Source organism: Cucumis melo, chromosome 3 (genome assembly GCF_025177605.1).
Source record: "Cucumis melo cultivar AY chromosome 3, USDA_Cmelo_AY_1.0, whole genome shotgun sequence".
NCBI classification, from domain to species: domain Eukaryota; kingdom Viridiplantae; phylum Streptophyta; class Magnoliopsida; order Cucurbitales; family Cucurbitaceae; genus Cucumis; species Cucumis melo.
Window position 1 is genome coordinate 30,666,035 of NC_066859.1, and position 24,118 is coordinate 30,690,152.

A 24,118-nucleotide genomic window follows, 5' to 3' on the forward strand; every position below is an offset into this window, starting at 1 on the left:
TACTATCACAAAAAGGGACTAAAGGTCAAAAGTTTTGATGAATTTCTACCTTGCTTCCAAGGGGGTTTAAATTACTATAAAAGTGAAAAGAGAGATTTAAGATAAGGTATGTGTCTTTGGGTTATAAGAAGTATGCTTTTTCTTTAAGAGTGGAAAAATGAAGTTTTTGATCTAATTCTGTTACAAAAGCAGCTGCCGACTATCTAGATTCAAGGTTGCCTTGTGTCAGTATCTCTGGAGAACTTTTTGGAAGTACAAATTCAAAATCATGGCCAAATAAGAGTCTGGAAGATTATTAGAAAGAAGAAAAAAGAAAAGGAAAGAAGGAAGGGACATTTAGAATGGCTGGAGACAGACATCATTCCTTTGGATGTTAAGTCAGACAAAGAGAATGTCACTTTATAAAGCCAAAGTTGTAGCAAAATTGCAGCACATGCATGTAGTTTATACACTGTGTAAGTGTTAGGTGAAAAATGATTTTCCATTTACAGTTTCCATTTAAGAGCATCAGTTTTTGAAGTCCAAAATTGATTTGTATATCACGTTTGCCTTTGCTGAAAGAGTACTCTGGGATTTAGCTCGAAAGTTAAGGGTAAAAGTTAAAGTTTGATAAATCAATTCAGCTTAATGACCTATCAATTCTTTGAATCAAGTAGAGTTATGTGGCGGGATTGAAGAGAGAAGAAATGTGCTAAGAAAGCCAATCAATGATTTAACTGTTGATAGGTAGCAAAGGGGATAAATAAGCTAAAGTGAGATGGTGGTGGTTACTGGCTGTTGTTAGAAAGATTCGCGTCTATTTACATGTTCTCTCGTAAATATTATTTTGGTTCTTATATTTTTTGTTTTGGTTCTCTTTATTTCTTTCTTTATACTTTTAACTTTGATTCATTTTGATTATTGAAATTTAAAATTGTACATTGAAAGTCCTTCATTTTTACAGAATAAAAATAGTTGATTTTAAAATGTACAAAACCAAAATGAATAAAATTTGAAACTACCGAAGAGAAATGAATGTTTTCGAAGTATTGAGACCCATTGATAGAAATACTTTTAAGTAAATTAAACCTATAAAGAGAATGCCAACATGAACAATGCATATATATTTTGACAAAATCAACTGTGAATAAACAGCAGGGACGAAATTAAGATTTGTTAAAGAATAAGGACCGATATGATATTTTGGTAGAAAAGAAATATGTTCCTTTTCTTTTTGGTATGATTCAATGGAAAGTTCAAACCAGATTTATGTCAGTTTATGTTTGTGCAAAGTGTGTCTGAGGCCGTGTAATTTCTTTGCTTAGTTGGTATATGTGACCAAAATTCCTGAAGTATTTTTGTTACATTAAAGTTTCTCTAGCAGGCACAAACAATATACTCCTGTAGCTGAAAATATTCTATCTTGAGATGGAAGCGAAGCAGCATTCCCCATTTTGCTTCCACCATGATAGAATAGAAAAGTTCTCTACAACAAGATGAAATTATTGAGCCTAAACACTCAAACAAAATGCCCCTAAGTTCCATAGCCTTTTACAGAGAATGTAGCAAAATCTTGTACAATATTGCATAAATTGAAAAATAGACATCTTGCCCTTGAGGTGCTTGACTTTACATGCTAGCAAATGTACCCCACTGGAGTGATTCTCATGGATCATGAGCTCCTTCCCAAGCTTTCTTCTCCCCTGTTCTCCATCGAACTTCATTGGACAAATTAGCTTTCTTTGCGCTGAAAGCCTGGAGAATTTCATCCCATGCATTTTCCTTTACATTTCCTGAAATGACTAGAAACAACAGACAGAATTGAGCAAATAAAATTGTTGTAACATCAGATTTACTTAATTCTAACACATAACACAAGTAGCTTCATTACCCCGTACACTGGTACTGTCCTTCCACTTTTTCCAGCTTTGTTTTGGTGGCTTGGGGTGGTTCTCCCCCCATTTGTTCCAGCTTTGTTTCGGTGTAGTGGAATGGTTCTCCCACTTGTTCCAGCTTTGTTTTGCACCGGATGCTTCTCTGATATTACCGGCAGCTTCTTCAAAACCTACTGAGTTTTTATGCTCAACGATTTTGATGTCAATGAGTGAGGAGTAATCTGTCTGTATAAATTAAAGCGCCACTTGTTAATCTCTTTCAAATAGCAATTAGCAGCTGCTATGAGGCCTTATGCCTGATGGCCTATAAACTTAGGAACTAAATGGGAGCATAATTTTCCATCTTGGCAAAATAACGATCAGGAAGCTGAGCCTGACCTGACAACAGAAAACAGGCAGTTGGCTAGCACAATTTAATTAAGTTTAAGATGCTCTAAATTTGATCGTCCCTGGTGACATATGCTTCTTACATTATCTGACAAACTCAAAGTGAACAAGACAAATTGACTGTTAACTAGCTATTAGCTTCATGGTTTACAAACAGCCGAATCTTAAATCTATATCAAACACCGGAGTGATAGAAGCCCAACTATCCGGGACCTTTTCTCATAAAGCAAGAACAACTAGAACTATATTGGATAGCAAAGGACTACTGAGCCACCAATATTGGTTGGTGCTAGCTTAAGACCATGAGTACTAGCCATTCCTAAAACAGAAAAAAAAAATGGCTAATTTGAGCACCTTTAAAGAGCCATCCTCTGCATATGGATGTTTAATTGATTCATCATTCATCGCCTTCTTATAAACAAATGGATATTCTGGAACTGGAATCGTCATAATCTTATTTGCTTCAGGTTTACACCACAATACCTTTCCAACCTAGCATACATTGAGCAAGGTATAATTCTGTGCCATCATCTAAAATATTTATATCTTAAGAGAGCCAACAGAATTATTACTCTGAAGGAGGAAAGTTCCGGAGTCCAGGTTGATGATAATTCTATTAAACGATATGCAATTATATCACCTCTCTGCAATATACAAGTTCATGGAAGAGATGAATCCAATTCCAAACAAGGGCCAATATAAACATACATTAGCGACAGAAGCTAATTCCAGTGTAGGAGAGGCCATGCAATATTCATAAGCATGTAAAAATTATCAAAACAAACCTCGGGCAAGCTAGCACAAGGTTTAAGCTTATTGAAGTCAATTGGGCGGTTCATAGTCGATAAACCTTTTTCAGCTTGCGGCTTAGAACTTTGTCCTTCACAGTTATTGCAGTTACTCGTCCAAGATGAGGATTTCCTTTGACCCCTGTTTCTTACATTCTTAACTGCCATCCCATTCAACCGTATGGTGTCCTGAAACAATCAATTCCATTGTCGAAGAACTTGGTTTCACTTGCAAGGACCACAACAGGAAAGAGATCTAAACGCAGGGACAATACCATTGAAGCTTGAGCTGGATGGACAATCTGGTTTGCCTCTGCTGGGAGTCAAATTTAAATAAACTTGTTAGTACTTGCACCAACAGCATAAAGTTATATCATGCATTTTCAAATAATAAGAAACGCAGACAGACCTTGACCAAGAGGCAGAAAACGAACATGTCCGGGTCTAATTACCACCGGTACAATTTCTTCATCATCACTACTGCCAGCTAGCTGTTCAGAGTCCTCAACGTAATTCTCATCAGGTAACTTACTGTTACTCTTTTCAACTCTTTGTTGCTGTACCTGCAGAATGATGAAGGAATAATAATCACTCAAGGATGTAATTGACACACTCTCATTTTTAGATGGCTAAAAGTGCATGCCATATGTTTTTCCAATCTAACAACCCAGTACCTAAAAGACACAATAGTTAATCAATTTTACCCATGTATGTGGTTAAAGATATAGGTCATATCCAATAGAATGTAGAGTTGACGTTGAAACAGGATATCAACTCCACTAGTATATATGAAAGGTAAACCATCTCAGGAGCAGGCACCAAGAGCACCGAGTACCTTTTTCTTCCGAGTTTTGACCTGCTTCCTCATCATTTTCCTTTTATCCTTTTCCGGAGAAGAAAACTTTTGAAGCTGAAAAAGATGAAAAATTACAATGAGTTAACTACTTTTGTACACAAGGTTAAATGACTTAGAAAAGTTAACATCCTATAAACAGAAGAAAATTGAATCAATTCCTAGTTTCCATAGTAGTTTAAAAGACTAAAAGTTAACATCCTATAAACAGAAGAAAATTGAATCAATTCCTAGTTTCCATAGTAGTTTAAAAGACTAACGTCATGGAATCTTATTAACTAATATCATAAGAAATCAATTTCTACAAACTAAAACTCTAAAAGTTTAAATAAAGATTGATTATGGGGATGAGGACATTGTCAGAGATTCATATGGTTGGGGTTGAGACAAGGATCGATCTTTCCATCCTTCATCTCAAAAAGTTAATAAAACAAAGAACATTTTATTAATTAAACTACGCTGACAAGATAAACTTTACTAGCCTTTTGCTTGTTGGAGACACTTGCATCAGTATGACCGTTGGATGGTTTGTGTTTCTTGATCAGTCTCTTTTCAGAAAGAAAAACTTTGTGCTGGAATCTACCATTATGCTCTGCACGAAACTTCAAATATTTGGAAGTTGGAACAACTCTTTTTTTCTTCATCCTACAAGTTGGACAGAATAATAAGAAACATGAATTACGCATAAGACAATTCTTACAAGATACAACCATGCAATATGAAATGAAACTTCGTCAAACTAAATGAAAATTGTCCTAAAACTAGTATGTGGATATTGATCATATACCTGGTACGGAGACTAGAAAGAGATGGTGTCACCTGAAAACCATGGATGTGGAATAAAATAAAATTCAAGCTCATTCTGGCTTGTATTAGTTCACAAACCTCGCATGGTCAAGGTCTGATGTTACCAGTGAGCCAGAACCACGTTTTCAAGACAAATTATTCAAACTTAAGTATATAGTTACGGTAACTAACCCTTAAAGATAACAGCAAGAACTAACAAGTACGTGATACTCACATCCTTGTTCTTCTTTTACCAACTTCAGAATCTTGTTTACAAAGGTATCGAATAATTTAGAAATATAAAATCACTTCCAAATTCTACTGGAACCATAAATGGCATTTTATAAACTGGTAACATTCACATTGAAGCAACTACCATGAACAAAAGCAACATATAAACACCAAGGGTTTCTCGTCCCTTCGAGAACATGGTGTTTGAACATTGAAATGCTGCCTGCTCATAAAAATTAATGGTATGCGATTCTTTAGCATCTGCAATGACAGAGATTGGTGCTACGTACTTTGAACTGTGAAGTGTTTTCAGTGCCTTCCTCTTGCTGGAAAGTGTTTTCTTAACGCTTCCCGCATCCAAAGTGTCTTCCAACTGACGCAGAAGATCATAAGGTTCATCAACTGCATCTGCTTCATTTTTGTAGTCAGTGCACTTGTTCACAAGCTCTTCCATCTTGTCAACTGCAGCCACATTGTCCGCATTCTTCTTAACCCTGTTAGAAGAACAATGCGGCAAACTGGGACACCTGGTCTTATAGAGACGAAGTATTGAAAGAGGAAATGCGGCCCACAAACTGACCTAACAATATCTTTATCCTTCAAAATAGAAGTAGGCTCAAAAGGAGGTAGAACAAAACCATCCATCTGTAAAAGGGAAAAGACAAGTTAAGCATGCATATATCACATTTACAGTGAACTGCCTAAACAAAAAAAATCCACTACATCCAGGAGAAGGTAAGTCAATCTATCTGATTGTTTGATGAATTCCAAAGTCCTCCCCACTCCTCCCTAACATAAAATGCATGTAAAAATGAGACACCCACATTGGATAGCCAGAAAGGTTGAGAGACGAACTTACGGAAAGAATGAGGCCATGAGGACAAGCACTGCGAAGCAAGAAAAAGTCAAGAAGATAGGAAGAGAAGTCGGAAATGGTAGGGAGATGAGATTTGAGAAGAATCCAACTCCGTTTCAGTCCATTTTTCCTGTGAGACTTGCTCAGTAGCTGCCCCTCTTCAAAAACCAAACGTATTCTCACAGTGCCCGAATTCATCGATCATCCGAAGAATCTTCCAGCGGCAAAGCAACTCAGACTGATTCAAAGCTTCATATGTTTGAGTCAACATATAGTGAACAATTATTAATTAACCTTTTCTTTGAAAAAAAAAAATTAATCCCTCTTGTTTCTATAGTCAAATTTCCTTTAATTTTCATTAAAAAGAATCCTTTTTGTTTTAATCTTCTTTCGGAATCTGGAGGGAGGATTCTTATTTTCCAAATTAAACTTATTTTCTGATTCATTTTTTACTCTCTTTTCAATGTTGAATTCTTATCCAATCCTTTTATAATCATTCTTTTCCAAATTTTAAGAACAAAAACAAGTTTTAAAAATTACATCTTAGTATTAAAAATTTAACTTGGTTTTTTCAAAAACTAATGAAAATTTGAAAGTAAAACGGAAGAGTACTTAGTTTTCAAAAATAAAAAATAAAAATCAAATCAAATCTTTAAGGGTGAAACAACTTTAATAATAGTTACAAACCTTTTTGTTGTTCCGTTAAGTTAAAACAAACTAACCAAAAAGGAATTTCTATACCACATTGGGACAATCCATTGGAGTTGAAGTAAAAGTAGATTTTCATGAAGGAATCGTTACTTCTTACGGACTCGAACATGGATGATCTCACGATCAAGATGAAATTGAAGGCTCAAAATATTGAAAATAAAGAATGACAGTTTTAAAAAAAAATATAGACGGAGACGTTCTGTGGGTGGTGAGGGTAATTTGTAAAGCAGCCTAGACTGCACTTGTGTTAAGCCTGTGGGAAACAAAACATAATAAAGCAACTCCACTATTATTAGCCTTAATTGTTCTAGTGGGACATAATGAAGAATAAGATATTCTCGTGATATAATTGACCTCTCACCAAATTTCCTATGACATGGTTAATTAATTTCACAATTTTTACTTAAGAGTACCCAAAAAAGGAAAAAAAAAGTTTAATATAGGTAGACAAAATTCTAGACATATAGTTAAACCACCCAATGGGCAATAGAGTTATAGCTTTTTGTACTAAAATATAAGCCACCACGAGATACCTCTCATTTTGTATGTTTGGATGTTGTCAATGGTGATTTGAACACCATTGTTTAATCATTCTAGACTGTGTAGAATTTTTCAAAGGATCAGTTAATGAATATATTTTCGTCCAAAAATATTGTTAATTACTTTCTAATACCATCTAAGAGCGCATGTTCGGCTTGCAAGCTCACCAGGGAGAGCTTGTAGCTGCAAAATATTAGAGTGGTTATTGAAAAGAAACCCCTTGAAGAAAGAAAGCGGACGCTTGGGATAACAGGTGTGAAGCATCCGAGAAAAAAGTGGTTAAACTTGGGTAGTGGTTGGAGTAGAGGATGCTGCATCTCGGCATGGCATGGAATTTTGGTTTCCCTTCCCTTGGTTCACTTTAGAAGAAAAGGAAAATATAATCGAAGAAAGAGGTAGTGGTTGACATGTATGCATGCAAAAGGCCAAGTCAAATTTCAATTTCCAAACTGATGTCCACTGTGGGGAATCTGTTTCAACTTTGACCCCATGCAAGATTCTTGTCTTCATATATATACTGTTGTTGCAATATGGGTAAGCTGGTGTTTAGTTACGTATATATAATCAATCATCTTTCCTTCAACATAATTGGTTTACGAAGTACTGGTTGCCTATGAAGAAGCTTGGCGTTACAATTTACATAGACCAGCCTTGGGAAATGGGAAATGGGAATCCACAGATCCACCGACCAGTGACCACTACCCTTGGCGGCCCCCGAGCTTTGGCCTAACTTCTACTATTTAAAGCTGCACATACCCACCAGTTCTTCTTCACTTCCATCCCATTTCTCTCATCTGCTGGTAAATCCTCTTTTCCTTCTCATTCCGCCAAATCATTTTTCGTTTTCTTTCTTTTTGTTTCTCATTACAATTATTATCTTCTGGTTTTTCTTAAACATTATTATTGTTGTTCATGAATTTAAAAAGCTTTCAACTAAACATCATAACCCCGCTGTGTTATCATCTGTTCAAAACACTTTCCTAAATTCGATTGCAAACTTTAGTTTAATTCATCTCTAATTATGCCTCAATTGTCGGTGAACTATTATATTTTATTTATTTTCCTATCTTATATTTTTATATATCAAAAGTGAATGAAAAATTTTATTTAAAAAGACCACCATAATGTGACTGACAGTTTTACACTAAAAAGAAACTACCGTAAATTTCCAAACTCTACACAAAAAATTATTAACAAACAACTATATTGTAATTACAAATCTTTTGAAATAATTTTTTTTTAAACAAGGATATGGAAGAAGTATTTTATCCTTTCATGATTGAATTCTTTTTCTATTTGCATATATTGTTAAACCAGTTTTTACATTTCTAACATAAATATAGCACGACCAATTTATTATCATAGACAAGGTTTTTTTTATGCCTATATAAAATAATAAGATTCATTCCGATAAATATATTTTCATAGCTTAGAAGACAACTTATAAAATTCATGAAGGTACCATTTTAGGCATAATTTTTTTAACTCAAGAATGTACCATTTTAGACACAATTTTTTTAACTCAAGAAGGTACATTTTAGCCATCTTAGACATAATTTTTTTAACTCAAGAAGGTACCATTTTAGGCATAATTTTTTTTTTTACTCCCATAGTCTATTGGATTTTCCACCTCAAATTTCCTAAATTGTTCCCCTGTGTTCATATGAACTAAACCTTTTTTTTTTTTTTTTTTGCTTTTTCTGTGTTTGCTTAATATATATATATATATATATATATATATATATACACCAATCCCACTCCTTGTATTTTCCACTTAATCTATACTTAGGCATACTCTTGAGTTATCTTGTTTTGATGTAAAGGTTCTCTTTTTATTTTTTCCTTTTTGGATAACAAAGCTTACTTTGTAATTAATTTTTTTGGTTCTCTCTACATGGCCTCAACTTAATTAGTTTAGCCAAAAAAAGAAAAAAAAAAGGAAGGAAGGAAGGGGAAGAAGAAGAAGAAGAAGAAGAAGAAGAAGATATCACAGCTTTGGTCTGAACGTTAAATAATTAGCCTTTCATTATCACTTGCTACTCACACACGTCTTGCCTTAGAAATTATAAAAGAGATTAATCTTGGATTTCATTCATGAATAGTGGATGATCCACCTAAAGGGTCACATTCCACGGCCCCACCAAGTAGATGAGTCAATACACTGCCGTCCTATGTAATTGAATTCTATTATCCAAACGGGTTTTTATCCTTTTATTAATTCGTTTTTCTAATTTTGGATTTTCAGTGTTGAAGTTGAAGGCATCAAACACATAGCAGAATCCTGTTTTATGGTCTTACTCTGAATTTGATGGTTGAGAACCGCCACTGCCGTAGACAACACACATCATGAAAAACGTCTGCTTTTCCCTCTTCTTCTCTTTTGGGCTTCTCTTTAATTGGTCCGTAAATCTCTCCTCTCTCTCACTTTTAGTTTAAGTTGCTTCTATGGTTGTTAATTCTGGAATGTTTTAAGAATTGGGTTTTTCCATATTTAGTTAAGATTTTTCTACTTCCTTTATAAACTTGGATTCTTATTGATTTAACCAAAACCCACTTCATTTGTTTTCAAATTTTGCATTCCATTGTTAGGATTCTATTTCTTCCTTTTTATTCCTGCTGCAAATTTAGGAATATGTTTAGTTTGGGACTTCAAATAATCTAAGGTTATGGTTTCGATAAAGCCACTGGCTTACTAATCATTTGGTGTATACGAACTCTATTCTGTTTCAGGGTCTCTTCACAAACTGGACCAGAACGCGCTGCCCTCCCACCGAGAGGTTGGAACTCCTACGACTCATTTTCCTGGATTATTTCCGAAGAAGAATTCCTAAACAATGTTGAGATTGTTGCCAATAAGCTTAAATCTAAGGGATACGAGGTAGGAATTTGGTAAATGACTGACAAATTTTGTTTGTATTATTGCCCATTTTTATGATCTAATGTTTGGATTCTTTTAGCTTTATTGTAATGTAATGCAGTAAAATGTAGGAAAATTAATCTTCGCGTTTCTTTTACTTGATGCAGTACGTGATTGTGGATTACCTCTGGTATAGAAAAAAGGTTCCTGGTGCATACACTGATTCTCTTGGATTTGATGTGATTGATGAATGGGGGAGGATGGCCCCGGACCCAGTTCGGTGGCCTTCCTCTCAGGGTGGAAAGGGATTCTCTGAAGTAGCTAAGAAAGTTCATGCTATGGGTTTGAAGTTTGGAATTCATGTTATGAGAGGAATAAGTACACAGGCAGTAAATGCCAATACTCCTATATTGGACATTTCAAAGGTAACTTGGGCAAGTTCCCTTATACTGTATACTGTGAGCATTGATAAATAATCGGCAATATAACACAGCAGAAATGTTAATTGTGTTAAATTCTTTTTTTCCTCTCTTGGATGAAAGATAGGGAGTTTCTGCTTAAATTTTCTCAATTGCTTCTTAGGGAGATGCCTATGTAGAATCCGGGAAAAAGTGGCTTGCAAGTGATATAGGAATCAAGTCGAGGGCTTGTGGATGGATGCATAATGGTTTCATGAGTGTAAACGTTAAATCAGGAGCTGGAAAAGCCTTCTTAAGGTCCCTGTATCAACAATATGCTGATTGGGGTGTTGATTTTGGTAAGTTTGACTGTCATTAACAAAAAGTAAGGTTGCTTCTCACTGTAGAAGTATTTGATAGACTGTTATCAATTTGTAAAGAATTTCATCTTACTCTTCAACTTTAACATTTTAACCTATTATCTTTAGAACACTTGAGATGCCCTGAAAAATCTGATATAAATGCTTTTTTCCAATCAATAGTTTGATAGGAATAAATCTAGCCATATCTTATTGTTTTCTGTGGCAAAATGCACTAATCATAGATACGAAGTCTAGTAATGTGTTAATCATGATCATAGATTTCAAGAACACCATAACTCCAAAGAAAATGTACCTCATACTTAGAAATATAGATTCTGACTATAGCAATATATAGGTAATAAGTCTATAATTTGCATGTCAAATGATGTTAATTTATTTTTGCTCCCACTATTTCCTGGAACCTGGATACTAACCTGAAATGATCATTCTTTATAATCTTATTTTTCTGGCAGTGAAACATGATTGTGTCTTTGGCGATGATTTGGATTTAGATGAAATAACCTTTGTGTCTGATGTATGCTCTCTCTCTCTCTGTCTCTCTCTCTCTCTCACACACACCTTCGCTAAATGCTAATTCCTTGAGTATGCACAGGTTCTTAAACAACTTAACAGCACAATAGTGTATTCTCTGTCCCCTGGAACAAGTGCAACGCCAGCCATGGCCAAGGCTGTAAGTGGGCTGGCTAATATGTATAGAATAACAGGTGATGATTGGGATACTTGGAATGACATCGTTTCTCACTTTGACGTCACCAGGTAAATGAAGTAGTTATGTTTCAATTCAAGAGATTTAAACTCATATCATTTTATGTCGATATCATCTCAACTTGTACCATACTTACACAATCTGTTTCATCTCTTCTTCAGGGATTTTGCTACTGCTAATATGATAGGTACCGCAGGTTTGCTGGGCAAATCATGGCCTGATTTAGATATGCTTCCACTGGGGTGGCTTACTGATCCAGGTTATACAATTTTATAAGTTATTTTTTCATGTTCCTTTCTGGGAGCTGAGGGGTAAGATTGCAATTAGACTGAACAAACTAAAAATGATTGTACAATCAGGTTGAGTAACAATCTTAAGGAGTTTGGTAACATGTTCTTGTTCCTTGTTATTTGGAAAAAAGCCTTACTAGATTCGATAAAAGAATTATATGCAACTGTCTTTTATGAATCATTTTTCTGCGAGTAATGATGCCTAATTTAGATATGAACTAATTATTAAATTAAGTTCCCTAATAATAAATAAATGATTTGTATGAGGAGACTGAATACAAATTAATGGGATTGAGCAAACCATCTTTTGGGCACCTTGTCCAATAATATTTCAAATTAAGCATGTATAAATGTTATTAATATGTGAAATAAAATGTTTAGGTTCGAATAATGGGCCACATAGGACAACCAACCTCAACATAGATGAACAAAGAACTCAGGTACCCCTTTTTTTGTACTTAAAAGAGAGAGTAAATTATCTTAGGAATTCTCATTTGACATAGAATTGTTGCTTTTCTTTTCTTTTTTTTCAGATGACTTTATGGTCTATATCCAAGTCTCCAATTATGTTTGGAGGAGATTTGAGGAATATAGACAATACCACCTTTAGTATCATCACCAATCCGACCCTACTAGAGATTAACTCCTTTAGCTCAAATAATATGGAGGCAAGTTGAGCTTTTTTCCATTTTTTAGAATTTAGAAGTTAGGAGAAAAACTTTCTGATATCAACATTTTTACCTTTTATTTTCGTTGCCTTTACAGTTTCTTAAAATTGCTTCAACAAATTTTAGAAAGCGAATTGTGAAATGGCATTCCAGAGGTTTGGAGGCATCAGCTTCACCTATATTGGGTCTCACCAAATGTGCATATTCAGACACGACTGGTTGGATTACTAAAAGTGTCGATCAAGGTCTTGAAAAAATATGTTGGAAGGCAAATCCTGAACATGAATATCAAACACCTTTTTGTCTATATAAACGAGGATCCCGAGTTGCAATGTAATTTTTGATACTTCGCATTTATTTGGCTGTGTAAAATTTTGATTTTGAGCAGTGTCTCAACAAATTGTGTTCTGTTACAGAGATAAAGAGGCAGCTACTCACCGCGATCAAGTGGAACTTCTATCATTTTCAACTAGCTCGGTGGAGGTTTGCCTGGATGCCACTCCCAAAAGAAAGCATAGTTCTGAAGCGATCATGAGGGGGTCATTTTTCCCCTGTAAAAGGCATGAGAATCAGGTTCATCTTTGGCTCTTGTTTCTTTAATGTATTTTTTTCCAATTTAACATCAGAATCATTGTGCATAGCTAGGTATTCGGAATTAATATTATTATTGACCTTTCCAGTGAGTAGTTTTACCAGATTAACCACCCCGCTAAATATTATATCTTTGTTTTGGAGAGGATGAAGAAAATACTGGACTTCACGTCTGCATATGCATATTCATTTTCTTCCTACTTTTATCTTTCTGATCCTCTTATTTTCTTCCTGGAATGCTCACTCTGATAATAACAGAAGTGGGATTTATACGCTAATGGGACGTTGGCAAACCATAATTCAGGGCATTGTGCAATTGTGAAGTATAAACAAGGTAATGAATCTGACGTTGAATTGCATTATTAAGACGGGAGTTAACTTTTTGAGCATCGTGATCATTCATAAAAATTGTTCCTGCAGCCAAAGCTATTCCAACCGGAGTTCGCTCTTGGGTTGCAACAGGAAGGGGAGGTTAGTGTATCTCTGAGATTCTAAATGGATTTTCTCATAACTGAACCATTCTTCTGTCAACATATTACTGAAGAACATTTTGATCTAATTTAGGTGAGGTATATGTTGCTTTCTTCAATCTGAACAATGTGAAGACCGTTATATCTGCGAAGATTTCAGACCTTGCCCAGGCACTCCCAGGCAAGAAATTGGGTCCGAATTCTTGTAAATACAGAGAAGAATGGTCTGGAAAAGACTTTGGACTAGTCTCAGATTTAATTGCTGCACCGGTTGAAAGCCATGGTTCTGCACTATTTATCATCAATTGTAGCTAGTCTAACTGCGTTATGAAAGCAGTTAATCGCTCTGGATTGTGCTTACATTCTCTTATCGAGTATCGATACATATGGCGGGAAAATAATAGGTGAATAACAGAGTTTCGTACTGCGATGTATCAGTCAAAATCTTCTTTGAAGCAAATTCCTGGGGCTCTCATAAATCTGTACTTCGTACTTTTTGACATCAATCCAAGTTCTCTTCTCTCTATGTAAAACTTCAATGGATGCTTAAACAATATGGAAATGAAGTTTTTAAGTTAGGTAACATGATCAAATTATAAATGGTGGGGTGGCTGGTCTCTCTTTGGCTGCATGCCTCTGCATAATATGGTTAAATGCTTTTCAGAGTTAAAAGTAGTTTCAAATATTACTTTAATAAAAAAAAAAAAAGGGATATTTACCTACCGTATGACATTTTTCTGTTGTTTTTATAATGGTCAAATGTCTCAAAACTTTTTATATATATATATATATGTATATATGTTATCCAATCATCTTGCCACCTTCCAGGTTCGTAGAAGAATGTTTGTATTTAAAATGATAAAGTAGTTTCCACTCAATGGAAAGAGTAAACGAAGTAGACAAGAAACCTACAATTTACATACATACATACATATATATATATATATATAGTCGGTTGTTAATTACAAAGAAAGCAGCCGCCGAGCCCACCCAATTTTTTTAGTGTTATTTTTCTCAAGTAAAATTCAAGTTTTGTAGCTCAATTCTTGTTTAGAACTAACAACCGGATAATGGGAGTTTCAACTTATCAGTTCTAAGATTGAGAGATAACTAAAGATCATTCTCAATGTTTTCTAACTCAACTTTGATTCATATAAAGAAAAAGCCAAATTAATGAAACTTTCACACACTCGTAAGTGATGACGCCTTCAATTATTTTCTTATTTATTTATTTGAAATAAAAATTATTCTATTTCGATTATTTAAGTGCAAGTTGCGTTATTTAATAAATTAAGGATAATTATAATAGGTAGCAATTTTTAGAATAATTATTAAGTATGTAGCAATATTTAAAAAAAATTGCAAATATAGCAAAGTCTATCGGTGGTACTGTTCTATCCTATAAATTAAATTATTACAGGAGAGACCCGATGCAATTCCCCCACCTTTTTGGGCTTTCAAATCGATGCACTTTCGTGGGCCACAGGATCCCTTTCATATCTAGTGGAGGGCCCATCCATCATCAACTTCTATTGCTCTTCTCCCAAACCTCCTCGGTTTCCCATATAAATACTCTCATGTTTCGTCGTGTCATTTATAAGCAGCCAGGAGCTTCATTATTATGGGAGTGATGGACCCGGTAAGGAGAGCAGCAGAGAGTGGGGGCGGAATTCGAGCTTCCTCTTATTCTTCCTTCCTCAAACATGGCTCCCTTCCTTTTCACTCCCTTTCTATTTTCTAAACTTTCCCAGTTTCTTCCTCCCTCTTCCTTTCTTTCCATCCAAACATGTCTTCAATCCCTATGATTGCTTCTTCTCGAATTGCCTTCTCTGACTTTTCAGGTTCCTCCAAGCTCCATTTTCAACAATTTCGCTCTCCTCATGTGGTGAACCGCAGATTTGCGGCGTCCAAATCTGTAAGATGTGCCATATCTCATGATCTTAATCTCACTTCCTCTAACAAATTATGTAGTCCACGCCCTAACTGCGATCTCGATTCGATTGCAATTCCGGTTTATTCGTCTGAATTTGTGGCCGATAAACTTCGTCGACTTGTTTTGGAATTCGAGTCTCTCCTGGAGCCGATTGATCGGGTTAAACGACTGTTGCATTACGCGGCGATTCTTGGCTCTTCGGACAAAGCGATTCGAATACCGGAGAATCGAGTGAGGGGATGCGCGGCGCAGGTGTGGTTGGATGTGAAAATTGACGAGTTCGACCGGATGAGATTCAAAGCGGACAGTGATTCAGAGATAGCGAAAGGATATTGTTCGTGTTTGATCTGGATGCTGGAAGGTGCAGAGCCGTGGGAGGTTTTGAATGTGAGGAGCGATGATTTGGAGGCTGTGAACGTTGGATTGCACGGAAAAGCGACATCTAGGGTTAATACATGGCAAAATGTGTTGATGAGTATGCAAATGAGGACCAACACTTTGGTTTCCAAAACTGAAGTGAAACCGCCATTGGAGCCTTTTACCTTCCGTACTGTTCATCGTCGTCTCCATGGATGAATCGAAGGCTGGGTTGGAGAATTTAATCTTCACGAGCTGTTCCTTCATCGTCAAAAATTGAGAAAGCAACAGGGTAGATCAATCAATCAATTTCATATGATCTGAACGAGAAAAGCTTGTAACGTCATCGTACCAACGCAACAGGTAACTAAATGTGATAGTATTGTAATCTTGCCATACCAAACCAACACTCAAACAGGTATCTTTTGATTGTAACATAAAATCATCATACCGTAGGTTGTACTAATAATACCTCATGATATTGGACAAGTTTTCCATTCGGTTAGAAGTGTTTTTCTCTGCTCTTCATATCAAACAAGTAGCAACTAACCTGTATAAATGGGTTTTAAAATTAGTATTAATTTCAACATCATTGATTAACCTTAAGACCCAAGTTTTAGTTGGCAACACATGCTATCATCTATGTGGAGAATTTCACGTTTGTGTTAAAAAAACCTCACCTTGGAAAAATGAATGTCACTTACAGATAATTTTTCTTTTCGTTACCAATTGATAACTTTAAAATGTTATCAGATAGTCTAACTTTAAAATGAATAATATTTATATACATACGATTCAAATCACACTTTTTAAATAAACTATAGATCATTAAGGGGTGGCTTTTTTTTTCATCCATTTTAAATTTTAAATGAGATGGAAGTTAAAATACTGACATATTTAAGGTCTATACTTGTGCAATAACTTTAAAATGATTAATTAACACTTTGATACAATTGAACTAATAATTTGATACATGTAGTCGTGTAAAACAAACATCTCGTAAATAAAAAAAAAAAATGTTTTCCATTTAAAAATACAATAAAATTCTTTAAAACAAGTTTAACATAGTTTTTCTTAATTTTTTTATAGCTTATTTAAAGAAATAGTATAGTCTAATTTCATAAAAACAAAGTAGTAAAATAAGTTATCATTTCATAGTCAACAAGTAAAGTACTAATAATCAATCAAAAGGTAAGAAATTTTATTGAATTAAATAAGACAACATTTGAATCAACAAAAGTAAATGTTCAAACAGTTCGTTAATCTATTGATAATAGATATAAATGTGAATATTATGAGTTTAGAAGAAGCTTAACAAGTTTCAAAGGTGATTGAGAAGAGGGAGACAAAAGTGGTCTTAGCATGTGATAGCTTTAAAGAAACCTCTTTAATAATGTTGAAGATATAAACTGTTTGCCTGTGATATAGCTGATAGTGAGAACCACACGGTTGTTTTATTTATCTTCATGTGTTTGTGTTCTGTATTTGCTGATTTCTTAAATTTTTCTTAGTGAGGGTATTGGATTATTATTTTTTAAATGATTTTCTCACTCTTAAAGAATGAAAAATATGTCCACTAAGTGGACAGAGTTGTTGTCTCCAAAAGGTCATTATTGGACTGAAGAAAAGAAAAGGAGAATGGGATTTAATTACAAGAAAACAAAAATGGAAGACAGCACCGAAGATTTAATATGAATTGTTGTTATTATTATTATGGTCGTACCAAGTAAATTGAGATGGATTATCATTATGATAAAATGGGATGAAATAAAGTGATACAGTTTCTCGAAAAGATGAAAAGACAGAATGACACATTCACAGATAATAAAGTCCTATACCACATATTTAGTATAGAATTTCTTCTATAAAACTATCTAAATTTCATAATTATTTGGAAAAATATGTAGTGCTATCGTATTACTACCAGAAAAATATGTATTATTATCCATTTATCATTTAATTTTTTTTTTTTAAAAAAAAATTTGTAAATGATTGGGATGGGACAAATTTATATCTTAAGAAACCTGTTTATAATAGTGTATATAGCCATGTAAGCAAGTATTTAAGTATATGAAACCTCAAAACTAAGTAAGGTTATAAAAATGATCAGGAAAAGGATAATAATGATTATACAAACAAACTTGATACACGAAGAGACTAAAAGAAATGATAATTATAATATAATAATTTAGAATGAAGAGACTAAAAGAAACTTAGTATTATTAATATTATAATTTGAAGAAAAAAGAAAATCCGATGCCACCAATTTAGAAAACAGAAGCGATGTTAGATTTTAAATGGGGAATTAAAAAGTGATAAACTATAGTTTGATTTGATTTTATGTGATTTAAAATTAATGGTATTAGGAAATGGAAAGGTAAGTGTTGTGTTGATACCAAATAAATGGAGAAACAAGGGATCCTGAGCGTCCAATAGGTTGAAAGTCAAGAGCGCAGATGATCGTCAACTCCTGAGCGCGTGAAACCCAAACTCCCACAATCTCCATTCTCCACGACTCCCCCACTCACACACACTCCCTCCCTCCCTCCCTCCCTCCCTCCCTCCCTCCCTCCGGGCCTCCCCTCTACATTTCCAATAGGGAACCATAAAAAAGGAAGAGAGGGGAATTTGAGAGATTTGTATAAAATATCCTTCTCCCTCTCTCACAGCCACCGTTTCCCCCTTCCTATTTCAATCGCATGTTCTCTGAGCTCCGGCTCCATTAAAGGAGCCTAGCTCATTCCCCCAAACTCCTTTTCTTCCTTTAGATCTCTCTTCTCCCCTCTATTTCAATTCTTCCAATTCCTGGATCTCGACCTTTAACCCAAACCAAACCGCACACAAATGTCAAAACCCTGGGGTGGAATCGGAGCCTGGGCCGCTGATGCCGAGCGTGCTGAGGCTGAGGAACGGGAGGCACAAGCCGCTGCCGCTGCCTCCCAAGCTGAATCCAAGAATTTCCCTAGCCTTAGGGAAGCTGTTAGCACCAAGCCCAAAAAGAAGAAGATGTCTCTGTCGGAATTCACTATGGGTACCCCCACGGGTCCTGGCACCGGAGGTAGGATAACGGACAGTCAGGGCTTGACACCGGAGGAAATGATTCGGCTTCCAACTGGTCCAAAAGACCGCTCTGGCGAGGAAGTGCGTTCTGGCCGCCTCGGTGGGGGATTTCCCACTTATGATCGGCAAAGTATGTCTGCTGGGCGATTTCGAGACCGTGATGAAGGCGATGGGTCCTGGGGTGGTGGTCGACGGTCGTATGGTGGGTTCGACGAGGAACGCAGAGGTCCATCTCCTAGGGCTTCTAATTTTGATCAACCTTCGAGGGCTGACGAGGTGGATAATTGGGCAATGACGAAGAAATCTCCCACATTGGATTCGGGTCGACAGAATAGGTATGGGTCATTAGGCGGTGGCATGGGTGGGATGGCATCTAGGGCAGACGAGGTCGATAACTGGGCAAGTGTTAAAAAGCCTATTCCGTCGAGATCCTCCACATTTGGTTCTGGTTATCGTGAGGCGAACGAGCCTGATCGCTGGGGTAGAGGCCGTTCGCGTGATAGTGACACAGAACGACCCCGATTAGTATTGGATCCACCCAAAGGTAATGTCGTTACAAATGAAGCCACGAGGACAAACAAGCCAAATCCTTTTGGAGCAGCAAGGCCGAGAGAGGAGGTTTTGGCTGAGAAAGGGTTGGATTGGAAAAAGTTGGATACAGAAATTGAGGCCAAAAGAACCAGTAGGCCAACCAGTGCTCACTCTAGCAGGCCTTCGAGTGCTCAATCCAGCCGTTCGGAGGGTCCAGGATTACAGGGCGTAGAAAATATGGCGAAGCCGAGGCCAAAAGTCAATCCATTTGGGGATGCCAAACCTAGGGAAGTTTTGCTGGAGGAACGTGGCAAGGACTGGCGAAAGATTGATCTGCAACTCGAGCATCGCGCCGTTGACAGGTCCTAATTTCAGTTTCAATAGTGTTAATCTCTATATCTATCTGTTGTTGTTCAGTGCAGGGTATAATTTGTTGGTTTTCTGATTGTCATTTGGTTCTTTTCCGATATGAAGCTAGCCGGAGCTGTTCTATTGAGAATTAGTTTTAACTTGATTTTTCACTCTGTTAAGGTTCTGACAGCTAGCTGCCTATGTCATCAGCTGAGTAGAGTAATTTTTGGAGTAGCCTTCCTAATATTTTTATACTTATGATAAAAGGCGTTGCTAGGACCTACGGAGCAAATTAGCATGTATGATGGACAAGAGATGATGACCTAGCTATAACTTGAGAATTAGAACTTGAGTGATCATATATGTCTTACAGTTCTATCCAACTTGTTTACTTTGCTGTAGGAGTCATGGGTTAATATTTGGTTATCACTTATCATCAGGAAACAACAAACCAAGAATTGACGGAATGTGATTTTCTAATAACTTTTGGTTTAGTGTTTAGAATTCTGGTTTATATCCAATTTACCACGTGAGCTCTCATAAATTGTTTATTTTGTCCCTAATCGTATTTACCAAAGACTCTACAAAGCAGCCATCACTAGGCCATGAAGAGCGGAGACTCCAAGACATCTTCTGGACTTTGATCATTACCTCGGAATAGTCTGATATTTCTGTCATTCCAAATCAACCACATGATTGTTCTTGCGATATGAAGAAATTCTAGGACTATCTGAATGTATGCCTTTGAGAAGTAAATTCATCCAGAAGACTTCAAAGGGGAGAACCATGCTCCAATCAAAGACAAGAAAATAAATTGGCCCAAATATTTCAGGGGACATATATAAAAGACATAAATTGAAAAGAAAGGGCAGTGGATAGAAGTGCCTTTGTGATTCATTTGCTTCTTTACACAGAGCACCAATTTGAAGATAGGGTGAGCCAAGAACACCTTCTTTATAATCTATTGTAAGCATTAATTCATGAGTGACTAAGTTCCCAAAGAACTTTAATCTTCTGGGGGTAGGACTTGGGAGATTAAAATGCTTCCAAACAGAACTCTAGCTATCCAAAGAAATTGCCCTGCATAAGCTGGTAAAATGCCTCCAAACAACTCTTGGGAACAGCCCAGCACAAATGCTAAGCTGTGAAGTGGTTAAATTTCAGTTATATTCGTGCCAGAAAAAGTTGTGAAAGAATTAGAACCTGTGAATGCTAAGCTGTGAAGTGGTTAAATCATTAGATCACATTTGCTGTCAAATGAATTGGATGCCAGTAATCAACCAGTTCGTCAGAAAGTAGATTTCTTAACCTCTTTAGAAATTTATTATATGTTGATGACTACATTTTAGGAAATGTATGTTTCATTGCTTATTATTTGATTTGAATACAGGTACCAGAAATTGAATCAATACAAAATAAAATTATAACATCTGGTTTTTCTTATAGTGTATTATTTTTCTTTTTTGTTCCAAAGAATCTTGGAGATAACTCTCTTTCTAGCACGTGCACTTTAATTTTATGGAATTCATTTTTATTTTTTAAGCAAAAGAAAGATGAAAAGATTTTGTTTAAAGTTGGCAAGACCTAAGGGTCATACGTGGCCCTTTTGGGCTTACTCTGCAAATCTTGGCCTTATTTTCATTAGCCTGTTGCACTAAGTGAAGCTTACTTTATCACCTCAATTGAATTAGGTGAAAACACCGTAGGAGAATGTTGATTAGTATGCTTTGAATTGCTTGATTTTCTAGTCATGAGGTGGTTCTTCTCTTAAATGTGGCTTACTCTTTTACCACAGGCCTGAAACAGAAGAGGAAAAGATGTTGAAAGAGGAAATTGATGTCCTAAGAAAGGAACTTGAGGAAGGGTTATCTCTGAATGCTAACAAAGAATCGGTGCAAGAATCTGCTGGAGAGATGCAAAATCTGCGTGAGAGAATTAATAAAAAAGAACATGAACTGGAGACGCTGATCCTTGATTTGGATGACAAAGTTCGCTTTGGAAAGAAAGCTACTGACAGACCCGGCTCTGGAGCAGGCAGGGCTGCCGTCTTTCCAGAAAGACCTGGCTCTGGAGCAGGTAGGGCTGCCGTCTTTTCAGAAAGACCTGGCTCTGGAGCAGGTAGGGCCACTGTCTTTCCAGAAAGACCACCTTCTCAAGGATCCTTTGACGAGTCCAGAAGTTTTGAATCTGTGGATAGACCTCGATCACGTGGCACTGCAGATGTATGGAGTAGACCCGCTGATGATAGAAAACCAATTCAAGGTGCCAGAGATGGAGGATTTTTGGGCAACAGAGACATGGAGAGGTTTGGATTTGCTAATCATTTTGTTCTTCTCTTTGATTCTTGGTTCTTAAACGTTCTAAATGTTTTATTTCATCTGCGAGAAATAACAATTGCATAAAATTTTTGGGGAGGGGGGGGATATTTTTGAAATTTTTGGCTTGTTCATAAGACCACCTTGTTCGTTTTGAATCTCTCAAATATTGCATTTCTGTTCTTATTCCAGGTCGAGGGATAGATGGTAAGCTGCCTTGTGGATACCATTGATTTACGATCTACTTTTGAGTATTGGAAGCTAATAATACATTGGTCTCACTTTTTACGATGGTTTTTTCTTTTCTTTTCTTTTTTCCCTGAGCTCTGGAAATTGGAGCGAGAGTACTAGTTGTCTGGTGCCAAACTTTTGTTACCCTTTCAAACGATGTAAAATTGCTATTTCTTAATTTTGTTGAAATTGAAGAGCCTGTATTATGGTTAGGACTCGCATATAACCAGACTGTTGGGATTCCCTAGTTTATCTTCTTCTTCTTCTTCATCTTGTAACAGTCATTCTGTGTTATACAGCTAATTTGGTTCATTTTGCTCATGGACATGTCAATCTAAGTTGATTCATTTGCACGTGGAAGATGTTATAAACTGCTGCTTTTCTTGCCTCATTCGTAGGAACAAAATGGTCAAAATTGTTGTTTCAATCATTGGATATTATGAAACCTAACCTAAGGGGTAGGTACCATTCATCTTTCTGCTTGCTTGCTTCTTTGACTTTTTCAGCTTTGTTGGAAAATTTGTATTAAAAACAAATTTAATACGTAACAACATAAAATTTGTTTTAGGAATAATATGTATTTTCAAACAGGCTTTTTGGTGCACATTGGTTTTGGTTACCTCAGTAATTGTTTAACGAGACTCAAATTTGAGTAACCACAAATGAAAATGGCATATTTTAATATCTTCTTTTTAGGAAGAAAGCATTACTTAATCAAAATCAAAAGTCATTTTGGAATTGAGATAACAGAGCATCTCTTTTAGGTGAAAGAAATAATGAATTAAGATTGTTATTTATTTTTTGTTTTTTTAAAGAATGATGAAATGTGACAACACCAGACATGAGTAAGAGAATCTAACTATAAAAAATATTGGAGTACTAAATTGTTTATTTTGGTTGGTGGAACATATCTATTAGAAAGTTAACTTAAGAAAAAGTTTACAATAAGATAATCAAATAAAGTTTATGTTAATCATGGAGTTAGGAAATTTTAGGACTTAGTTTAGTGGAATAATGTCTAAGTATCTATTTGAACGAGAGTTTTTGGCAACTTGGTCAGGAAAAGAACAGACCATGGCTAACAACCACTACCAGTAAGCTTCATCTAGGTTTTTATTTCTTCCTATAAAGATGGATTTTAACTCATGCTCTTTAACAAACATAACTTCTAACATTGTTAAGATGGAAAGAAAGGGGTCAATTATCTAACTAGCTATGCAAAATGTTTGTCTTATGTGGATGATCTTCTTAGATATAGGTCAACATAATGAGTAAGATCATCAACTTTTTTTAAAAAAACATCATGCAGACAATCTCGAAAAAATTAGGAATCACATTCTTTGAATAACTCTAGGATTTTATCAAGATAGGTTACAAAAATAGTTGCGAAAAAAACACTGATTGATATTTCTTTTTTAATGGAAAAGTTGTTAAATATGCAACAAAAGGTTGTTGATATGGACTATTGCACAATCATATATAGTTAAATTTGAATGAGGATATATCATGCTGGAGAAAGTAAGTTGACATGGATAAGTGTAAACTCTTGACGAGATAGAGATTTAATTTGAATCAATTTAATGTATACGAATTTGGTTTCATGGATGTTGGGAATAATAAAAATTAAAATAATGAATACATCTCTCAAATCTCATAAGTTCAAAGGTTTTTAATTCTAAAAGTTATAAATTGAATACGTTTACCTCTGTCTATGTGTACGTAACAAAAAAGATCGATAATAATAATAATAAAAGATCTCAAAGGAACACTTTTCAATGAAAGTCATTCGGCAAGCCAAAGATGCTTTTAATAAAGAAGTGAAAGTTATCCAGCCAAGCATTTTGACTAAAATTGTGCCTTAATTTTTCTCCTTTTTTGTGTCATTATATATATGTTTCAAAAGATAGCAAAAACATTACACAATGTTTATCCAATCGATTATAAATTCTCT

The 24,118-nt window shown here is 35.6% G+C and overlaps 4 protein-coding genes across 10 annotated transcripts; 3 read left to right on the forward strand and 1 right to left on the reverse strand.

Annotated features, from left to right (window-relative positions):
• Positions 1–1,323: 1,323 nt before the first annotated feature.
• Positions 1,324–6,701, reverse strand: LOC103487728 (coilin-like). Of its 6 annotated transcripts, XM_051082469.1 has the most exons (13): positions 6,463–6,701; positions 5,779–6,013; positions 5,500–5,564; positions 5,210–5,413; positions 4,385–4,547; positions 3,885–3,959; positions 3,459–3,612; positions 3,325–3,365; positions 3,047–3,238; positions 2,834–2,905; positions 2,616–2,753; positions 1,871–2,099; positions 1,324–1,781 (listed from the first exon to the last, which is right to left on the reverse strand). In XM_051082469.1, exons 2-13 carry the CDS (start codon positions 5,971–5,973, stop codon positions 1,645–1,647), a joined length of 1,665 nt encoding a protein of 554 aa, XP_050938426.1. In that variant the 5' UTR covers positions 5,974–6,013; positions 6,463–6,701; the 3' UTR covers positions 1,324–1,644. The 6 variants fall into 6 exon arrangements, with proteins under 6 accessions (XP_050938426.1, XP_008444387.2, XP_008444385.2 ...); XM_008446165.3 differs by lacking the exon at positions 6,463–6,701 and having other exon boundaries at positions 1,324–1,772; positions 5,779–6,101; XM_008446163.3 differs by lacking the exon at positions 6,463–6,701 and having other exon boundaries at positions 5,779–6,096.
• A 2,546-nt stretch (positions 6,702–9,247) lies between these two features.
• Positions 9,248–13,972, forward strand: LOC103487727 (uncharacterized). The gene is made up of 14 exons (XM_008446158.3): positions 9,248–9,425; positions 9,757–9,904; positions 10,051–10,308; positions 10,466–10,640; positions 11,117–11,178; positions 11,257–11,420; positions 11,532–11,629; positions 12,042–12,100; positions 12,194–12,328; positions 12,426–12,661; positions 12,745–12,901; positions 13,178–13,253; positions 13,340–13,390; positions 13,484–13,972. Exons 1-14 carry the CDS (start codon positions 9,373–9,375, stop codon positions 13,702–13,704), a joined length of 1,893 nt encoding a protein of 630 aa, XP_008444380.1. The 5' UTR covers positions 9,248–9,372; the 3' UTR covers positions 13,705–13,972.
• A 998-nt stretch (positions 13,973–14,970) lies between these two features.
• Positions 14,971–16,187, forward strand: LOC103487725 (sufE-like protein 2, chloroplastic). The gene has a single exon (XM_008446157.3). The coding sequence runs from the start codon at positions 15,176–15,178 to the stop codon at positions 15,896–15,898; it is 723 nt and encodes a 240-aa protein (XP_008444379.2). The 5' UTR covers positions 14,971–15,175; the 3' UTR covers positions 15,899–16,187.
• A 1,706-nt stretch (positions 16,188–17,893) lies between these two features.
• LOC103487724 (eukaryotic translation initiation factor 4B2) lies at positions 17,894–22,488 on the forward strand. 2 transcript variants are annotated; one of them, XM_051082472.1, is made up of 4 exons: positions 17,894–19,632; positions 21,417–21,682; positions 21,725–21,926; positions 22,129–22,488. In XM_051082472.1, exons 1-4 carry the CDS (start codon positions 18,524–18,526, stop codon positions 22,145–22,147), a joined length of 1,596 nt encoding a protein of 531 aa, XP_050938429.1. In that variant the 5' UTR covers positions 17,894–18,523; the 3' UTR covers positions 22,148–22,488. The 2 variants fall into 2 exon arrangements, with proteins under 2 accessions (XP_050938429.1, XP_008444377.2); XM_008446155.3 differs by having other exon boundaries at positions 21,417–21,926.
• Positions 22,489–24,118: the final 1,630 nt, after the last annotated feature.